General features: G+C 38.6%; 1 protein-coding gene across 2 annotated transcripts in view; it reads right to left on the reverse strand.

Annotated features, from left to right (window-relative positions):
* The window catches only part of BRE (brain and reproductive organ-expressed (TNFRSF1A modulator)), a 166,221-nt gene that overhangs the window by 62,745 nt on the left and 81,140 nt on the right, over positions 1-22,336 (reverse strand). For both annotated transcript variants that reach the window (XM_017744828.1, XM_017744827.1), the window contains one exon: positions 15,927-16,036. In XM_017744828.1, the coding sequence (XP_017600317.1) occupies positions 15,927-16,036 (110 nt within the window). The remainder of the gene's footprint in view (positions 1-15,926; positions 16,037-22,336) is intronic.

Raw genomic sequence — 22,336 nt, forward strand, 5'->3', positions numbered from 1 at the left:
CGGGCGCGGCCGGGCTTGGCCCTGCCGGGCCCCGTCCGGGCCCTGCAGCCACCTGTCCCAGCACTGGAAACAAGAGAGAGCTCCCCTGGGCTTTGTCCATTCTTAAATGTGGACCACAGAGGCAGTCAAAATTTTAAGTGGCTTAAAAAATTGTCCATATTCAAAGTGGCCAGCTGATAGGTTCTGTCAGGTCATAGAGGAGCTGTAAGCACCCCTTAGCAAGGACATCACTTCCAGGACTATGCTTGCTAACCCATGACACAAGTGTAAGAAATGACAAACAAGGCATGTCACAGGATCATAGACTGGGCTGGAAGGGACTTTAAAGATCACCTAGTTCCAATCCCCCTGCCATGGACAGCCAGAGACACCTTCTACTAGACCAAGTTGCTCAGAGTCTCATCCAACCTGGCCTTGAACACTTCCAGGGATGGGGCATCCAGAACTCTTCTGGGCAACCTGTTCTATACCCTCACAGTAAAGTGAGTTCAAAACTCCTTGAACATCATCAACTGAATTTCAGGACTACTTTTCTGAAATCTCCCTATGAGTTCCTGTAACACAGCTTTACCTTCCCAAGTCTTAGCTATTTTTGTCACTTCAAAACAACTACAAATGCACAGAAAAGCAAATTTTAAGTTGCAGATAGATTTTTCACATGCATTCAATTTCATGGTACAATCCAAAATATAGATCCTATTACCCAGTATACACTACTTAAGTTTCTTGAAAAGTTATGATAAAGGAACAATTTGAAGTCATTCCCCCTAGCAACACATAACAAAACTCATGACTTTCCCTGTAGAGCACTGATTTTATGATTAAATACATTTATCCAAAAAACTTTTTATTATAATATCCAAGTGATAAGCAAACTAATTCTACTTCCACCTCCATGCCAGGTGTGAATGAACACACTGACTGGAAAACTTACACTTCCTCAAACTAATTATTTCTCATGTCCAAACAAAGGCACTTAGCCTAAAAATGCCACACAAGCAAAAATGATACAGCATTTAAAAAGAAATCCCCCACAGTCAATATACTGGAAGTCATCTCTGAATCATCACTGCCCTTCAGGTTTCCACATACCCTTTTTCACCTCCATTAGCAGAATTTGGATCTGCCAAACCTGAAAGTGGGAAACAAATTCTCCTTTTGTCCTTCAGGATTGCAGAGTTATCCACCTATCTATTTACTGGTATAATAAAATCAAAATCTGGGTTGAGAAACTTACCACAAGATCAACTGTAAAATATTACTGTGGTGGCTAACAACAGTTTCTATGTTATTAATCCAATCAGACAGGTCTATGCCTGTCATCTTTGCCCAGATTTGAACTCCTGTTGCCCAAGAGAATAGAAATTGGTGATGCAGGAAGAAATGCTTAACTGTACAGTATTATTTGCGTGTGGCTCAGCAAGCACTTAACCACATATGTGAAGCTCTGCCAAGATGTCCTCCTACAACAAAAGAACTTACGAAAAAAAAAAATGAGAGCACAAACACAATCAGTAGTTGGCAGATTTTGGGTGGAACATTATTTACCTACTACTTGTTCTTAAAATAGAACCCAGTATTTTTACAGGTTTTAAGGACTGAATTAAATTAAAAGGTCTTTTCTGATTGGCTAAAGATATAATTTTAATCAGCTTGCCAACTGTATTATCTATTTATCACTAGGTTACTGAGATATACTGGTGGGGTTGAAGCTCAGAAACATACCAAATCATTAAAAAGATCTTTTTCATGGTGGAAAAAAATGTACTTCTGCACATACCGAATTTTGTTATTTCCATTTCGTTAGAGGACACAGTACAAATGACACCAGTGGTGATGCCAGAGGAATCTGTATCAGTGCATGCAAGTGTGGATAGCCTCAAGCCAGCCTATACGGTTAAGATAGGGCAGTGATTGAGAAGGGTAACTGAGAAGATATTTTGCATTAAGAAAATTGACTATGGAAGAAAGAAGACATTTCTAAGTCTTGCAATATTTATCTGGTACGGACAGAGATTATCAAAGGGAGTCTCTATTTGCTTCTAGTTTCCCAGTTGGGAAGTCTTTCTGACACACATGGATACATTCACACATCCTGACAGTATTTAGTACTATCTTATCCCAGAAGTGTACCAAGAAGATAAACAAATTAAAGTTTGCAAAAACAGTAAAACATTTTATCACTGGAAGAGCACTAAGGAAATGGTGTATACTGTATTCCTTGCACAATTTCAAATCAAGCCTGGATAAAACTCCTAAACATTTAACAAAAAAATCCTTTCTGGTACTGAGAGAATTGAGACATTCGAGGGATGGCTTGTTGTCAAAAATAAAAAAATAAAATACATTTTAGACACGGACCACCACTGTCAATTTGACCACCTCAGAAACGTGAGTTCTCCTTTAGTCCCCAAAAGAATGGTGAGAGAGTGGTGCAGAAGACTTTCCCACAAATCTTCTCAGTTTCCTTCCGTGGCTTAAGAAAATAACTTCATGGCACCACATACTAAAGGGCTATGCACATGCAGTACAAACATAACCTGGCCAAGATAACTGCAGAAGAATAAAAGGATATACACACATATAAAAATGAAAAAAGCCACCCCAAACCACGTCCTTTAACAGGTCACTTGTACAAAAGACACTGCTGCTAGCACAGTGTGCTTATAAATCCTCTATACCCCTACATTCTTGACTTTAAAGGGAGTCAGCTGTTGGACCTTGTTAGATATTAATTAACAAAAACAGGGAGTTGCCTTGGTGAAAAGTAAACAGCATTCCAGTTGCACAGTCTGATGTAACATGGGTGGTTGCATATAGACTCTAACATTAAACTATTAAACTAAATATGCTGAACAGATTGGTGGATGAACAAAAATAGAATGCTAGACTTTCCTAGCATTAGTATAACAAACAAAATCAGGAAAAATTCTATCCTTTTTCTAACATTTTAACTGTACTCAGTTGTACGTGGAAAGTACTCAGCAATGCCAGTTGCATTGCCAGGATCATTCACTGCTAGTGACTAGCGTTCTATTTCAGGGTATTTATTTACTTTTTTTAATTCTGCTATAGTATATGAAATTAAGAAAGGAAAATACAAATTAGCATCTGTGTATAGAAAAGGCAACTCGAAGCTTTCAGTAGACAGAGCCAAAAAAATGAAGTAAGACATTTCCCAGTATTATGTGCCTTGGTGTTGTTGCAAGGCATTATTAACACCACCCATAATACTGACCCAAATTCTTTAATATTTGGTCCCATGCACTGCTCTAACTGATATCATGTACCAGCTAGTCCAAAAGGACTATGCATTAGTGACAGTTGTCAGAATGCAGCAAACTCATGCCCTTGTTCCTCATGCTATCCCTTCACTGTGACAGCAGTGAGATAGGAACTTAATTTAACTTTCAACTATCATGACCTCGAGCCAGAGCAAATCCTAGACAGCAATATGTCCTTAAGAATTCACCCTTCCATGCTGCTGGAGAAACATGATGAGACTAACTAAAAAAGCCTTTGCTTCCTCACTACCACAACACATGGCATACTGCTAATGACATTGTATAATACTGCTACAACCAACTGCACAGCTTCAGTCTGAAAGTACATTTATGTCCCAAGGACTGGGACAACTGAGGCCTTGGGATTCTCAGACTGGACTTTCAGAAGAGGTCCTCCCCTAAGGAGGGTGGCAGAGCAGCAGACTGGTTCCTCAAGGACCCTGTAGGATCTCCACTGAGAAGTGTTCAAGACACAGACGAAGACTCTGCAACACAAAACCTGAGCTAGCGCTGGTGGTAGTCCCAGGCCAAGCAGGAAGCTGGCCTAGATAATTCAGTTCCTCTCCAACAAAGAACTCTATGACTCTGATGTGAGAACTACCACTTACGTGCTGCAAAAGCATTTTCTACAAAACCACTCCAGCTATCCTGGGTTAAGGAATTCGATATATTTTATGAATTGATGTGACCTCCAAAATTTTAATGCAATACTATGAAAAGAAAAGAAAGAAATCACAGTAGTGAGAAATATAATCTTTTTAATGCCGAGAAATGTAGTCTAAATAGAATACTATCACAGAGGGGAAAAAAAGTTTGTTCAATTATACATAATCCAGGCTTTGATAAATACAACATAATAGAGTGTTTTTGCTTTCACTGTTGCATTAAAGTCCTGAAGGTTTTTAAAATGGAAACAATTAATTGCAAAGAGAAATAATGTTAAAAGAAATGTAAAATAAACCGTGTTTTAAAAAACTAATGTTAAAATGCTTTAAAATAAAGGACAACAAAGGCAGTGAAATCATAGACAACACTAAATGATTGTTCTGGATATGCACTGATTCTGTGTATCAGACAATTAAAAGGGCTGTTAGGTTTTTGTAGATTAAATGTTGCCTAAGCTTTCAACAAGACATGCTCTGTCAGGATGTACATACATCGTTCAACTCTCCTTGCAGTTTCTATGTCAACTGCAGGAAAAACTGCTACCTGACATGCAAAAACCATAGCCTCGCTTCTTGAAAATGAAACAAATTTTCAGAAACGTGTGCAGAGTTAAAAACAAACAGCTAAAAGAGAAACCAGAAAATAGAGATGGAATGTAAAAAAATAAAAAAAACAATGGAAGGCAGTATGAGAAACCTAAGTGATAGGTAAATTAACAAAACCAAGAGTACCAATTGATAACAACAGAATTTGAGGAGGTAGAAAGCAAGTTGCACATTCATTACAGCTACAAAAGAAACACAGTGTTTGAGCAATGGAACAAATGAGGAGGATCACTACATAATTACACATACATGCCATCTAACCATCTTTCCATTATAGAGCAAAAGAAAAAAAAAAAAAAAAAACAACCTGGGAAGTCAACCAAAAACATGACCTGAAGGAACTACCTCCACAGAATGTCCCAGAAAGTCCTGCCTGCCTGGAGAGGTCTAGGGAAGAGCAGTGGGCTGCTGCTGCTGCTGTGGCACACACAACCTCCCAGGACAGACAGAGGTTGCACAGCTGTTTGGGTTAATATCAAAGACAACCTCCAAGAAAGGAAAAGGAAAGGAAAGCAAGCAGCAACCACACTGAAGAGCAGAACTGCTTTGCACGCAGTACTTAACATATGGAATAAACAGTACTGAGGCAACACAAGGGAACAATTAGTCTGAATGGTTTTGTAAATATCTTGGACAAATACCAGAAGAGAAGAATACTGAGGAAGACACTGACTAATTCAGGGGAGCGAAGGGGCCTCGATGGCTTTTCTGGCCTCCCTCTGTCCTTATGTGCCCTGTATTTATATTTGAACACTTGCATTACCCAGCATATAGGCTATTTAAGGTCAGGAAAGCATTGCAGTAGCACAGCTGCCTCCAGCAAGTAGTGCTTGACATCACTAAACCACACAGAAGAGCACAGCCCTTTCATTGGCTTCAACAGCAAATATCTGCAAGCAGAATTGTTTCGCTCTATTTGTACAGGTTTTTCCACTGCACTGTGGTGTCTGTAACTTCAGTACTAACAGAGTTTTGTCCACTGAAATTGTTAAACAGCTGAAGTTTCCTCTCCGTGTATTTTTAGTGGCCCCTGATCAGAAACCAGCTCAAAGAATTTAGTTTTAAAATCCAACTTAAAAGAATCTATACTTTCATCATGTAAATTTTCAGTTCTTGCCAAATTTAACTTGTCTTCCTCTGTGGGATGTTTGACACGTACTGCATGCACATATTAAATATCACACATGAGATCTCTCATTTAAATTCTGTAATATTCTTTGCTGACACACAAGTATGTTTTTCCAAACTATACATAAAAAGAGTCCCATTCATTAACACAACGGCCACATGATTTGTTGCCTATAATCTGCACTTTCATTTAAACATAGCTGAAGTTTAGTATAGTTAGAGGATGCCTGTGGCAGGTTCAAAATTCAACAAATTTCTGGTGTTTGTTAAGGGGACTCTTCAGAGTAAAGCTCCTAGGAAAGAAGTCTCAATATTCTTAAAGGGGAATCTGTTATCTAGGAAAAGACTATTCAACAAAAAAGTCTCACATTTGATAATGTCTTTTATACATTTTCTCCAGGTAGGTCCAGTGTACAAATGCTAAAAGGAGCTGGGGTTTCAGCTAACATTCACATCAGCCAAACAGCTTGTAGTAGTTAAGTAGCAGGACGGACTGTGACTGTCTCATATGCCTTAAATAAAATAAGCAATACAATGAATCACATTCTTGACAATAATTAGGGAAAAGGAAACCCCCAGAAATTCTGTATTCACATTTTAAAAATCAGCCATAATTTATTTTGGGAAAATGGCTTCTTCCTACAATGGATAATTAAGGAGGTATTAATGTTCCTTACAAGAAGGCATCAAGTTTAAAATGCCACTGATTATTTGCAGGAAAGATGGGAGGCAGAAAGCAAAGGAAACTGAGAGGTGGTACCTAGTACTACTGTGGGGTCAAGAAGCTTATGGGAAAAAGGCAAGTTGGCAGGGGAACCAGCCTTTCTGGTAATGTCAAAGAATGCACTACAATCCTTTATCACACAAACAGTGGGGCCAAGACCACTACACTTTTATTCTCCCTCCTGCCCATCAGGGCAGTTCCTCTGCCATACTCATCAATTCATGCTCCCTGTACCACCACATTCCCTGCTGAAACATCAGTAACAGGACTCTGGTTCCTAGAGGGTACTACCAGCTCTTCCCAAAGTGGGGGATGGGAGGCAGAGGGAGAAGACAACAGAGATAATCAAAACTGAGGTCTTCCACATACAGCTTAATTCTGTGTTTCACACTTGTCAGGGGTTATATATGAAAATCCTTAGCTTTTCACCTTCCAGTGGTCAGATTTGTACCAATTGAATGTGGCCATCTGGAAGCAAGCATTAAACAGTAGATGAATTTTTGTTAATTGTTTTAAATAATAAAATAGAAAAAGTCTGAAGACAAAACAGTAATGTGCAGATCACAACAAAAATGGAGTTCTCTGAAAACAAATTATTTAATCACCATATTCAGAAAGCAAACCACATATCCCAAATAAGCAAAAATCAATTTCAAGAAAGCATACTTTGTTAAGATACCATGTTCTGTAGTGGTGGGTTTGCATTTACATCAAGAACTGGGAAAAATACCCACGCAGCAACAAAAGTGCGTTCAAAGTGTACTCTAGGAAATATGAATTTTCATAACTGTTGAATAAATGTGCCTTTCCACACCCACTACATTTGCTGCCAAGGTTCTAATTAACTCATTTAACTACTATTTGACAGTGTTGGTAATTAATACCCAGTTAGAATGAATACAGTAGAACAACTAAATCTCAGCTGTGATCTGAAAGAAAAGCTTTCCATGACCTACTCGTGCCACTTTCCACCCTTTGCCAGCAGTCCTGGCTAACCAAGGAGGTCCCAGTTGATTGGATTGCAAATGTAATGACCATCTGTAAGAATGATCAGAAGGAGGATCTGGGCAACTACAGGCCTGTTAGGCCTTGTGCTGGGGAAGGTCAGGCAGCAGATTATCTTGAGTGTCACCACACGGCAAGTGCAGGATAATCAGGGGATCAGGAACAACCAGCATGGGTTTATAAAAATGGTCCTGCTTGACCAACTCGGTCTCCTAATGTGACAGGGTGTCCTGTTTAGTGGATGAGGAAAAGGTTGCGGATGTTGTCATTGACAAGCCTCTGACACCATTTCCCACCAAATTCTCTTGGAGATGCTGGCAGCCTGTGGCTTGGACAGGTGCACTCTTCACCGGGTAAAAAACTGGCTGGATGGGTGGGCCCAGAGAATGATGGTGAATGGAGTTACATCCAGCTGGTGGCTGGTCACTAGTGGGGTTCCAGAGGGCTCAGAATTGGGGCCAGTCCCATTAAAAAACTTTACTGATGATCAGGACGAGGGGATCAAGTGCCCCCTGTGCGAGTTTTCAGATGACACCAAGTTGGGTGGGAGTGCTAGTCTGCTGGAGGGCAGGAAGGGTCTGCAGGGGGATCTGGACAGACTGGATAGATGGGCTGAGGCAAACAGGATGAGGTTCAATAAGGTGAAGTGCTGGGGCCTGCAGTTGGGTCACAACAAGCCCCTACAGACTTGAGGAACTGTATCTGAAAAGCTGTCCAGTGGAAAAGGACCTGGAGCTGCTGGTCAACAGTGGCTGAACATGAGCCAGTGTGTTTCCAGGTGGCCAAGAAGGCCAATGACATCCTGGCCTATATCAGAAATAATGTGGCAAGCAGGACCAGGGCAGCGATTGTACTCCTGTACTAGGCACTGGTCAGGCACCTCAAGTATTTTGTCCAGTTTTGGGTCACTTACTACAAGAAGAACATTGAAGTGCTGGAGTGTGTCCAGAGAAGAGCAACGGAGCTGGTGAAGGGTCTGGAGAACAAGTCCTATGAGGAGAGGCTGAGGGAGCTGGAGTGGTTTAGCTTAGAGATGGAGGCTCAGGAGGGACCTTATCTCTCTCTCCAACTACCTGAAAACAGGATGCAGCCAGGTGGGAGTTGGCCTCTTCTTGCAAACAACAAGTGATAGGACAAGAGGAAATGGCCTCAAGTTGCACCAGAAGAGGTTTAGATTGGATATTAAGGAAATTTTCTTCACCTAAAGGATTGCAAAGCACTGGAACACTCTGCCCAGAGAAGTGGTGGAGTCACCACCCCTGGAGGTATTTAGAAGATGTGTAGCTGTGGTACTTATGGACATGGTGGACTTGGCAGTGTTAAATTTACATTTGAATGTGATGATCATAAAGGTATTTTTCAACCTAAATGATTCTATGATTACATTTACTGATAAATTACCAGAAGCCTCAAACTTGTCAGGTGATTTTAAAATTCGATGCTGTCAGTAACTTTGAAGCACTTTTCCTCTGCCAGAGCAATTTAGCTCCAAAGAGGCAGTCTTTGGAATTAAGTCTGTTTAACAACAGAGAAGCTACTGCTTCAATTGTGATTTCCCAGCAACTTTGTGTCTGTTACTTTTTTTTAAAGCAGAATTTAACACCAGTACCTTATCGATGAAACGACAAATAAATTGGCACTAGAGAAACTCCAAGTTCCCCTACATACAGATTCTACCTGGACCCGATTTTTCCATTGCATTTTGAAGAAACACCTAGCCAGTAATTGTTTAGGTTAATATTTAACCCCAGTTACCAGACCCTCCTGCTTACTCTATTACTGCCATACCAAACACCACAGAATAAAAAGGTGACACCTGCTTCAAATTTCTTTCATCAGCCTAATTAATGTTACAGAAAACATTTCAAGGAGTTCAAACTGTCCCTACCATTGGCCCAGAGTTCTTTAGAACAAAAGGTCCTACATAAAACCCCCCCAAATATTCCTATTAATTCTTTGGTATGAAAAAAATCCTGCCACCTGTGACAGACACAGTTCATTAACAGCATGGATTGGTTCTGTGCAGCAGGCTTTCTTTCCCCTACAAGAACATTTCAGGAAATGAAGATGAAACCTGCTTTGTGTGCTCTAATGTCTTCGGAAAATATGCAAGAAAGGCACTTCAGTACTGCACAAGGAATGTCTGAATGGCAATAAAAATACTCTGCAACCCTCTAAACTCTAGGAACAACAGAGGCAGTAGAAAAGACAAAAATGTCTGGATGCATCAAAATAAAAGAAGATTTTTTGTAAAACTGAAATGAATTTCAGTATCAAAGTAAACACAATCTAAGAAAATAATTTTAAAGATAACCCCTATTGCAGATAGAGAGGAGGATTTCAAAAATACTAAGTACTGACCCTAGCTAGTAATGAAGATGACAGCAATTTTCAATACTGTTGCCAGGATTAGTTTTGACTAATTAAAAGTGCTTTTGACAATCTCACTGTACAAAGATACAAGTCTAAACATATGGGCAACAGTAAAGAATCAAGAACACCTTTATGAATAATAATGTCTGATGTCCTAAGAAAAAATTACTTTGTTCTCTTTTTCCTTCATTATCACTCCTTGTAGGTGGATAAACATGCCTAGAAGCAGTGATACCACAATAAAGTTGCTGAGGAAGATATTTTAGTAGAGTACAGCTTTATAATGATGCTTAGAAATGCCTGTGTTGAAACATGGATTATTACAATGAAAGGTGGCATACTCACAGCACATGACAAATAACATGATACAGAATTGGATGTTTAATTAGGGTAGCCTGAAATAAATTATATGTGCACAAGTGAAAAAATGCAACAACTTAATGGAGAGATTTGATCTAAAGGAATCAAATGTGTTTAAAACTTGTGCAATTTCTGTGGACCATTCTACCCTAGTCAGAAGTGTGCAGAGGGAGTTGAAGAGAGCTGTGTTGAATCATGTTTTCATTTTCTTTTGTGATTTCTTACTAACTAATTTTCCTATATGTGTATTTCAACCATACAAGAAAATACTTTAGGTGATAAAGTGCTTGATATATCATGTAAAAATACTCTCTCCACCATCACATTACAGAACCTTATACATACAAGGCTGACACTCAGAGCCTGACAAAACCTCCAGGAGACACAAACCCCTCCCAATACTCAGCTCTAAGTTATGCTCTGAGACTTGAGGCAACACTGAGCTTTGGACTGCCACAAAAGGTATGTCAGACCAAAAACTGTCCCATATCTCCTATACAGAGAAATTGGTACCTCACTGCCTAGCAACAAAATCAGTCCCACTGAACTGCCTCAAGTGTTTCACACCTCGACAAATACATCTAATTGCTTAGTCTCTTAACTGACTTAAAAATCTCACTAACTGAGCCATTTAAAGACAGCATTAACATATCCAGCATTAAAGCACCATTTAGATGATGGACACATAATCTTAGCTCTCCTACAACTATTTTCACTAATTGCTCTATAGCAGCTTCAGAGGAGAAAAAAAAAAAGAAAAAAAAAAAAGAACAATCAGTACAGTTGAACACCTGGAATAGAAGTACAAGTCAATCTGCTTTGACTGCCAGTCCCAGTCTGTCCTGATCTCTTCTGAAGCTGTCAACAGGCCATCAAAAGTTGGTTGCAGCGAACCAGATGATTTTTAGGACACAGGAAGAGTTGCAAAGCAGAGCTAGACTGGCAATCAGGCTATGGGACTGGCTACAGTTTATGAATACTTGGCTGATGGGGGCATGGCACACACAGCAGGCAGTAGATATGTCTGATGCACTGGCCAGGCACTGACCAAACAGGGCTTAATGGAACAGGAAGCACTTCAAAGATGGTCATCCCTGCTGCTTCCCATGCCTGCAAAGATGTTCTGGGATTTGAAGAAGCCATGGACTGCCCTGGATGACTACTAACAATTCTACTGAAATCATCAACTCAGATGCATAAGCACATTTTAGTATGCCAAATTGAAGATCTTACTTCTGACTTCTACAAAGCAGACATATAAAAAGGCCTAAGCACAACCATTCATTTAGTGACTGTGTATTCATAATCATTCTGAAACAGCAGGCTTCTACTGGTGGCAGCATGGCATGCCAACTTTAAAGGTGAAGCCCTTCAGGGCTCCCCTGTATCTCAAACACAGCAAGAGGTGGTACTTGACAGTAAATGGGAAATATTCTATGGTTTTCCTCCTCCAACTCCCAGCAGAAAGCACAGCTAAAAGATGGGAAACACCTTAAAGCAAACACACGTTTAATTTTCTCTCCAATTTTTTCTTCCATCAGTGAAAAACACAGGAACATTCAAAGCTTAAGAGTTCAGATCAGGTTCTTGTTATTCTCCCCTGCCTGTGTGAGAAGGTTAAACGCAGTCACCGAACTTTGCATACCACCCTCAGTCACGAAGAACCCTCTGGCACAGCTCCCAGACCAGTAAAAAACGACCATTTCAGTCCCTAAAGCATGGAGCCTGATCCATTTAAGCAAAACAACTTCTACTGACAGCTGGTTTTCTTAGCATATTCACGTCTGTGTATTTATCAGAGAAAAGCCCTCCAGGACAACAGTGTTTATTGCAGGATTATTTCTGTGAACACAGGGAACACAGCATTCACTGAGCAACAGTGTTTCTACCCTTATATAGTTTTTTCTTAAAATGTGTACCAAGATGAACCCATTTTTATGTTCTTTAGCATGGATGGCTCATGAAGGAAAAAAACTACATACATTGAATTATTTCTTTTAAGAAAAAACCCCAAAACCTTCTGATCCACATTCATGTGTAGTATGCTGACACACACTTTAAGCATTAATATAGAAATCAGCTGTTCAATCCTGCACTGACTTTTTGGATTTAGACTCTAATGACTTTTAATAAATGGGAAACAAAGATATGATGGGAAGTTTCATAACAAATTTCTGTCCCATGTGAGTATCTAGTATACCTTCACTAGAAAGGCAATTTTGAACAAGCAAGATGTTTTCTATCAACAGGTTTAGAGACACTACAAATAACTCATGGAAATGCAACAGAGACATAAAGGATAAATATCCCAGCAGGCCCCTAACATGCCCCAGAGCACAGCTGTGCCTACCTAGCTCAGCTGTATGACCCTCTTCCCAAAGCACAGCAGCTATCAGCAGAGGACGGAGAGCATCCTGCAACAAGTCTCCCGCCCTGAGGTGCGAGGAAGTGAAGGATGAGCTGGGGACACACTCACGGATGCTGACAAGCACCAACCTCTCAAGTTGTGCGGTCAGTCTGTGTGGTTTCTCAGCTTACCACTTCCTCCAGAAGTGTGCAGAAACTGTTTTCTATGATACTACTGTAAAGACAGTAGTTTTCTTAAAATAAATACGTCTCATAAATATTCCATGTTCATTTGAACTTGATCTGATTTTGAAATAATTGAAAGTAACTGTAACTGGCATCTGTTTATTGATGTAATGCAACAAAAAGTCAGAAGTATTCTAAAAACTATAGAATGTAAGCTATTTTAAGTGACTGATTTCAAATTAAGGAAACATTAAAAGTTGCTGTTAATGTGTTTTGAACAAATAGTATCAAAATGAACTTTTCAAATTAGCAAGTTTTAATGAAAGAATTAAACCAGGTATAGTTATGAATAGTTACTGATGAGAATTTATAAATTTATACAAATGCTTCCCATCCCTAAATCTGGGGTTGGTTGTTTGACTATAAGAACTGCACTTGACACTCTTGCAGCCACATCACACATCACACCACACAAGTCAATAAAGAACCAGTATTGACTTGAACGATCCACAACTCTTCTCTACTGCATCTCTACCTGCTGCTTCAACATCTGGACTTTTTCAAGCCAACCAATGTACTAACATCTACACCCCAAACCATAAAAGGGGGACATTTCCCTGATTTTGGAAATCTCTCTTCCAGAGTCTATGACGAAGGGCAGTCAAAGTCTTAGTAGTATTATGCTTACTATCGATTTAAAAAAATAGAGCAAATGTGTTTTACAAAAACCCTTCAAAGCCAAAAAACTATATTCACATTGCTAGGACTCAAATTTGCTGACAAGATCTGTGGGTATGTATCATTTTTAGAAAGGGCAATGAAGGAATGTGTGTTTATATGGCAGAGCACAAGAGCAATGAAACCTCTTGGGAAAGCAGGAGATAACTCACTTTACACAAACAGGCCCTTTTCCTCTTATTGCTCTACAAACCTGAAATGTTATTTCATATGTCAGGAAAATGCTATTCCTGTTTGCTCATTCTTCCTAAAGTGAACCTATTTTAGTATTAGCAAAATAATTGTGGGAATTTGGTATTTTTCATGTTTTGTTGAGTACTTGGGAATGTTATGTTGGGAACTACCAACGACTACTTGGTACACCTCAAAATCTGCTGCATAGGAAAAATACACTGGTAATTTGCTTACATGGCTTTTGTAGATCCAATTACTGTGAGCAGCAGGAAAGAACTTTTATAAGCAGAACACAATTCAAATGTAACATGCCACGGCCTCAAGTCATTAAACTAATCCTGAGGGCTTCTTGAAGCTTTTTGTACTTTTGGCAAAAAGTATAAAGAAGTACACATTGTTTCTTCAGTTCCCAAACACTGGGAAGTTAAATATCTAGACTGTCAGCCCCTGCTAAACACAGTAGAGATTGATTTTGGGAAAGAACAAGAGAGAACGATATCTTTTCTATTAAAGCACAATTATACAAACACTCGAAACATACCCAAACATTTTTTCATGGCACATAAAAAGTAGCCAGTAGCATAAAGGGCGGTGCAACAGCTCACAAGCAACTTCAGTAATTATGAATTATCAGTACCTAGATACTGTGATGAAAATGTTACAAATGCAGAAAGACAGATTGACTTAGGTGAGTGAAGTATCTCAACTTCAACACACAGATAATGTGACAAGGTGTGGCACAGAACTCCAGGGTTAACTGGCATGATTTTAACATGACTGCATCAGCTATAAATGACAATGCCATAAATACATTAGAATGTCAGATACATACCAACACTACTCAAGTATTTTTCTGCTGTATCGCTCTACATCACACATCTAAAATCAGATGCTCTTTAGGGCACTGAGAGAAAATGCAATACTTCTAGGAAGACAAAGAGTTCTTTTGTATCGCTATTCTGCTTGGTACTAAGAGGTTAACATCTTTCTAAAGATAGTGTTGAAAGTGGGAAAATACTCAATGTATTCATTAGCTCATGGATGATGATTTAGACATATACCTGGGTGGCCTGAAATACACTTAACCATCAACATGTGACTACAGCTGAAAAGACAATGGAAACTAATGGTAGCCCATTCACTTTTAAGAGTTCAGAAAAAGAATCCTTTGGAACAAGGAAGGATAATTACATGTTTGACTACAATTATTCCCTCAACTGATGCTGACAAAAAGTAGTGAATTGATGAAAAATATGAAATGTGAAAGCCACGAAATATATTATCTGTGTGTTTGCACATGCACACGTAACCTACGTTTCCTTAAAGTATCTCAGAAGTCTTATGTCTTTATCTAAATCAAATTCTGGTTTTTATTTTCTAAACTGCATCCAAGAGTTTATCCAGATCGATACTCTGTCGAGCTAAATGTCAAGATACCATGTTTCTTCACTCACACAAACTTTATCCCCAAGTTATTATAAAACTGTGGTAGACAGTATTTCCCATCTTTTCTTCTCTACACAGAAGAGTCATCACCAGTTCAGAGGAAAATCAACTGCAGTACTAGCAAAAAAGCCAACACATCGCTGAAACAATGCTAGACCAGTTAGCATGTGGTATACCTGGAAAGTCTAACATAGTTATTTTTTTTAAGCATTACAAGACTGAGATACTGAAGACAAGGAGAAGCATTAAAACATTCTTAATTCCAGAAAAGGAAGAAAAGAAATTTAATGAAAACAGATTGACTTTTAGTCTTCAGTCTTCCATTTTAGGAGGAAAAATCTGTTTCTCAGCAAATCTATTTGCCAACTGGTAAACAGATCAGTAAGGTTCAATGCTCTTAAAATGAAATATTCAGATATTCTCCTGAAAAAAGTAATTTACTAAAGCTGCAAATTCCAAAAGCATAGTTAACCAAGCTCTTTAGCTTCTACAACAATACTTTATTCACATGTATTATGTTTATATAGAGAACTACCTTCCCAAAAGGAAAAAAATTAAAGATTCCCCCCCACAAAAGCTATCACTATGTTGTACCACAGAAGACATTCAAAATATACTGCCACAGGAAAGGACAGCATAGTCTTCAGAGACTGTGATGCTACAAGAATACCACATACAGACAGAACTAGCTGAGAGAAGATGTGTCATTTCTCCACCACACACACACACACACACACACACTCACAGTAACCACTGTAACTTTAAGCAATTTAAAGCAATAGTATGTTATGATCTAGTATGCTATCACATATATTGAAAATATATTGAAAAAATTGAAAAGTTCTGAGATGAAGTAGAATAAACATTCCAGAAAAAACCTGTCTCACTCACTGTTCAATACGTGGGGAGAGGTACAGCTTAGGAAAAACCTGAGTAGCTTCTGCATCCTCAAAACTAACGGAGAGAAGTGCAACATCTTCTCCAGGGTCTTCATTCACATCCTGTATGTATAAAAGTAATATAAAATGGTAAACAACAAACTGAATATTTAAAAGCTTACAGATAAGAATTAATAAGTCAAATATGAATTTATTTAGGAGATGTTTGAGTGTGGAAACTAAACTGTAACCACTGCAAAACAGGTTGCAAATTTATTCTTTCTTACTGTATTTGCACTTTAAAGATATTTTGTTCTGCTTAACTTCCTTTAATGTATCAAAATAAAATTACTGAGTTACCAAGTATACAGTACTGTAGCTCTTCTTCAATTAGGCAAACTATAAATTTCAGTAAAGATACAGATTTTGTTTTTAGGAATTCCTGGTTTGACATCAGGTGCAAATGCCAAAGAATTTTTTAAAATGTTGTCATATCACTGAATTATCACCACACATTTTGTATTTGTTATTTTTCAAAGTAGTTTATGGTCCAAACTTTCTGGTGTAGTTTATTCAACTCCTCTTGTGGATGAAAAACATTTTTGCAATTAGAAATTTTTATCTAGAAGTCAACTGTCCCCAAGTTTCCTGCAAATTAAACCTATGCATTACTTGTAGCAAAGCATGCAGACTCCAGCAGAAAAGTACTGTAAGAAAGAAAAAACGCATGCTAAATACTAGTCAATCTTAATGTATTCACAGTTGAGGCTTTCTTTATATCAGAACAATCAGTTACAGCTTTGGGATCATCTAGAACAAATTGTTCCTGGTTAGGACCTGACATCCCTCTAATTCATAAATCACATACAGTATGAACAAGTGTATTTCTGCCACACACAACTTCATTTAAGCTCTTGACCTCTAGTTAGAAAGTAGTGAGTTAGCAGCACAGTCATCTTCATTGACAGCAAAAAATACAGTGCCACTTTCTGCTCTCAAATAAATCTTGTGACATGTTTGTTCATATGTACACAGCAACTTGCCAAGATGCCTTTGTTTTTATCCGTTTTGGAAAAATAGGAGAGGAAATAAGATATGTGCTCAAAACAGGATCAACATGGTGCAGAGTGCCCTGGTATGCTCTGTCCTACAGCCAGCTGTGAGGAAGGAACAGGCAAATCACTTAAATATTCTTAGGAGGCCCTGCCCTAACTGGGGAGAAAAAAAAATTAAGTGACCACTGAGTGGTTTCAGGAAGGCAATCTCGTGCCATTTGAAGCTCTGGCAGAACTGAAGCTGTTAACGTCCAGAGAGACGAGCTGCATACCAGCTATTATGTGCAGAACACTACATGCCAAGACACTTAGTGATAAGCTGCAGGGAAGAATGGGTCTTAAAAAAGCCTAATTGTCTTAGATGAAAAATGAGACAGAACTGACAGTGTTTTCTTAAATTCTGCCTTGGTGTGCAGCTCACTTCTGACAGCTGAAAGAAAACTGTACTCTTAGAACTGCCTGTAAAATGGTCACGAGCACACTATGGCTGGAAATCAGAGCACGGTTTTAACCCTAAGTTTAACCCTAAGGACAACACTCCCTATGAGTGGTGAGCACAAACAATAGCTGCTGTCCTGCTGTGGTATGATCAGTTTATGGATGGCATTATGTGACGTAATTGCCTTTAACAGCAATGGACAGGATCTTGTGACCCAAAATGTTCCCTTAAGTGTTACATTTTTAAGTGGTACTATCATCTGAACTAGAGAAAACAGAACTGATTACAAAACCTTTATCAACAAGACAAATAACAACAAAATATACCCAAGAGTACAGTCCACCCCGACCCTTTCCCCAGTATTTAATGTATTTCCATCATTAAGGAAAAAACTTAAATAAGGAACAGCTTTCAATCCTGAAGCTGAGTATAGCATTAAATGGCTTTTTCCCATTAATTTGCTAATTGTCAATCAAACGAAAAGAACTATTAGGAGAGATTAAACAGCAATGCTTTTAATGCTAATAAAAATTAAAAAGATTTTATTTTAATGGGCATTCCTCAAGAGATGACAGGTACATAAAATGGTTAGGTTGATGAGAAGCTCAATGTAACCCCATGACATGCACTTGCATCTCAGAAAGCCAACTGTATCCTGGGGCCAGATCTAAAGCAGTGTTGCCAGCTAGAGGAGGGAGGGGATTCTGCCCTCCTACTCTGCTTTGCTGAGACCCCACCCGTGGTGCTGCATCCAGCTCTGCTATGGACAGTAAATCCCTCATTTAGTCTTCCGTTTATGATTAGTGCTTAAGTAGACATGAACACACAGCTTGACACCATGTGTAAAACCAGTTTCTGGAATACTATCAGGTGCTTACTGATTGCAGAAAGTCAAAACAAGGAAACAGAAAAACTCAACTTCAAAACAGACTATGTGAATGCCACTACAGCATCCATTAACACATACAGTAATATTACATTATATTTTCTGTGCTCAATAGTGAATTTCATATGAAGACTCATGCCAGGGGAAAAAAACCCACACAACCATATAAATAATCACTGTAGCTTTGCATGTTAAGCTGCAGTAAAACAGAATGTGTAGTAAGAGCAACAAATTGAGACATGATATTTTTCCATTTACAAAAATACGCACAACAAACATGACTGCAAACTCCTGTTGCCAGCAGAGCAGCATGTTATGTTCATACAACTACTGCCCAGTGCAAATCCACGTAAAGAAATTGGCATTCTTCTATAACTACCACTTTTCAAATGGATGTGTATTTTCAGCCCTGAGAAATGAAAATTGTTACTTAAAAAAGACCCAAAACCCCAAAACAGCATTCCTGTAGGTTTTAAAAGATGCAGTGCAGTAACACTATGAAGCTGCTCAACCTTATTGCTCAGGTGGCCACAGATTTACAACAAACTCCCTTCTATCTGACACCATACCATTTATTCCTTTCAGGCTTTGTTACTTTTATTTATGGAAGAAGCTGCTTGGTAGAACTGCATTCGACACTAGCATATCTGTTACAACTGCCGTTTATAAAAACAAACCAAAACCAGACGTCTTGAAGATTAATTGTGGAAAACTTTTCAACTAATAAACCTTTTTGATGTTGTCTGTGCCAGTTACAACTTAACTCCTTCAGTGATCTCTGTCCTGGTCATCTAGAGAAACCTGTACATGATTAGGTGAGAAGACGGAACCTTCTAATACCAGGCCATGACATTTGCCCAGAACAGGGGCTGAGATCTTTTCATTACACCACAGTGTCCAAAGGCAAATGTTGTTTTAATGCTTCTTATCATACCCTGCACAGACAACATCTTCCCTTTTCCCATTTCTGTGCATGTATTTATATCAAAGAGTAGATCAGATCTAAACAGAGCAGGAAAGTAAAAGCCACCTCTGTTCTTGTTTTTCAGTTGGCTTCAAAAGACAGGGTGACATCCAATTGCTTTGGCAATATTATGCCCTTTTAGGGAAAAAAAAAAAAGAGGCTGTTGGACTAAAGTCACATCTCATTTTTTAGTACTTAAGTAGCCATGCTTTTTCTTCTTATCATCTGTATTTAACTCACAACATGATAGATGCTTTTATTAAACAAATTAATTTTATATTCAAGAAAAACTGATTTTGTAAAAATGCAGAATGGCAATTTTCCATAAATGTTAAATTTCAAGGTTAGAACTGACATAATAGAAATGCCATTTTATACTCACAGAACATTCTCTACACAAGACTACAGAAGGTATTATTAAAATGAACTTCTAACTGAACAGAGAACACATCCTGGGCCACAGGAATTTTGAGGTTTAAAAACTGAATGCAAAAATGCTTGAGATCATTAGTTAAATATGAGATAACGTACACCTATTAACTTTTCCACAACAGTCTCATGCCTGATAGCAAAAAAACCCAACCTCTAGAAAATTGCAATATAAAAGATCCAACACAGACTTTCATGGTGCCTTTCTGCCACCCTGCTACTATCTACTTCTTTTTTTTTTTTTTAAATATTTTTCTCATTTCTGAAATTGTCCATTCAAATAAAATATGAAAAAAATGGGCATACCCCTTATCACTGAAAATAAGTAGTTTTCTTTCTCAAGAACTGTAAGGGGTTTCCTATGTTTACAGAATACTTTGCACAATGGGGCCTCATCCTTGTCTAAACCTCCAAAGCAATGTGGTGAGAAAAGAACAACAAAAAAATCTAGACATTTTCAACCCATAGGCTTTTTTTTTCTATTACAGAAACCTAGCAGCAATTTACAAAAATAAATAAAACTTTGATAAACAGAAAACTCAGGGTAGTTGATTCTAATTCACCCTTTTTCTACTTAGCTAGTGCAGATGAAAGGTTCATTCAAAATTCAAGAACAAGAGACCAGGTGAAAATATAAATGCAGAACAGAACAGATGAAAATGGAAGTTCAAAAGCATTTAGAAATTTTTCTCCCACATACCTCATGAAAAGACTTTGAGTATCACAAAACTCCAAAGAAAAACTTAAAATTCTATTTCCAATTGTTTCAGCGCTGTCTTAACAGCCATTTGTTAGTTTTCATTTGTATTAATCTCAATTTACATTCAAATTCATGTTTCAATGTTTACAGCTGCTCCCTTTCCAAGATCCTTAATCTTTTTACGAAGTTAGTATGAGTTGTTTATGAAAATTACCATCAAAACCACTTTAAATACACTATCCAAACGGCATTGTTTTCTCATATCCTACCTACTGTAATTGAAAGCTGGGAATTTACTGGAACTGACAATTTATTATGAGTCAGATGGTTGATAGCCAGGCCAACCAAAACATCTGCTCTGCACAGTCACAACTGCTATAACCCATTTCCTCTTGTGCCTGGAGTCCTACCAAGTTGTACATTACAGTTCCTTTTCCTTAAAGATGCAGAGTATGGAAAATCAGTTATTACCTTTTCTACATTATCAAAAAAGAATTGCCTTGCAGCCTCTGATTAAAGCACATTTTCAAGAGGAGGCATTTCTGTATTTGGCACACAAGTGCAATTCCCTGCCCCAAACAGTAATGCTTAAAGTGGTGAGTGGCTCCAGTCTTGTCCTGGGCAACAGCAGGACCTGTCCTTCCATGGAAGACTCAAGATGGAAGGGGCATGAGACTGGGAGGAGAGCGTGCAATGGGGCGATGCACAGATCAAGGATGTGGCACTGAGAGCCTGCTTTAGTGTGATTAACTCTAACAAAAATGAGAAGAAAAGAAATTTAGAATTTGGTAGAAAGGAAGGGAAACTATGTGCAGGAAGAGTATTGGCATGCTATTGGGGAGGACAAGCAGCTTCTGACTTAGGTGACAATAGGAAATAAGACAAAGGAGCTGAGCTTCTGGTAAGGCTGTAAAGTTTGTACTGTGAGTATACACGGCAACCAGTGTGGGGATAAAAGTGAGGGAAGAAAGAGAACACAAACTGTTAAACCTATTGGATGTTCCTTTGAGAAATGAGGTGCCTCACAGATGATTAATATTGTAGATGCCTCCCAACAATATGGTGAGGCCAAATCTGCTTCAGGAGGGAAGTTCCCAGTCTCAGCTGATTGCCCCTACCTCTTGCTGGAGGTTTCTGACCTCTCAGCTCTCACAACTCTTCAATAATTGTTTTTGTGGTATGACTAATCGAAGGAATGGAAAACTCCAACAAATGGGGAAGGGATCACTTAAAATAAACAAAGGATAAACTTACGTGAAGTGATGGAGGTTGTTGGGGAAGGTGGAATAGAAAGGCAGAATATGGATGAGAGCAGAATGGAGTGAGGAGACCTTGATCTTAGCATCTGCAGCCAGCTTATACTAAGTGGGTCTTTCAACAGACACTTGACTGTGGTACCTCTCCGCCCTACCAAGGCAGCTTGGTAGCTGACTTCAGCTTCACTGAACTTGAGTGTGAAATTTATATTGCAGGATCCTTTCTGAGAAAAGAAAGGTCTCCAGAAGAGAAATGCATGAGAGTAGCATGCATTCAGAAATTTAATTTATCTTAGGGTCAAATTTAATTCATGTAATTCTACATGATACATATCTGTAACATTAACAACTGATCAGAGAAGAATTTAGTGTTGAAGCTGAAATATGAATTACACCGGAGAATACACAATACTGTTTGCTTCATTAGTATTAACAGGCCTCTTGCTTCACAAGAGTTAGCAATGTTTGCCTTTTCCCACCAAATGGCAGTGTGCAATAACATGAAAATAAAGCATAAGCAACTTGTACCCTTATTGTGTACAATAGGTACAGTTGTTTCACTAGCCAGCTTTGATAGGAGCAGCTACAAGTTCTCCCAATCTTTTCCTGTATCTAGTGGTTTTTTGCTTGCTTTTTCTTAAACAACAAAACACACCAGGGGAAAGCAAGCTAAGGAATGTGGAGTGGCAAATGA

Source organism: Corvus brachyrhynchos, unplaced genomic scaffold, assembly GCF_000691975.1.
Source record: "Corvus brachyrhynchos isolate BGI_N302 unplaced genomic scaffold, ASM69197v1 scaffold258, whole genome shotgun sequence".
In the NCBI taxonomy this organism is placed as follows: domain Eukaryota; kingdom Metazoa; phylum Chordata; class Aves; order Passeriformes; family Corvidae; genus Corvus; species Corvus brachyrhynchos.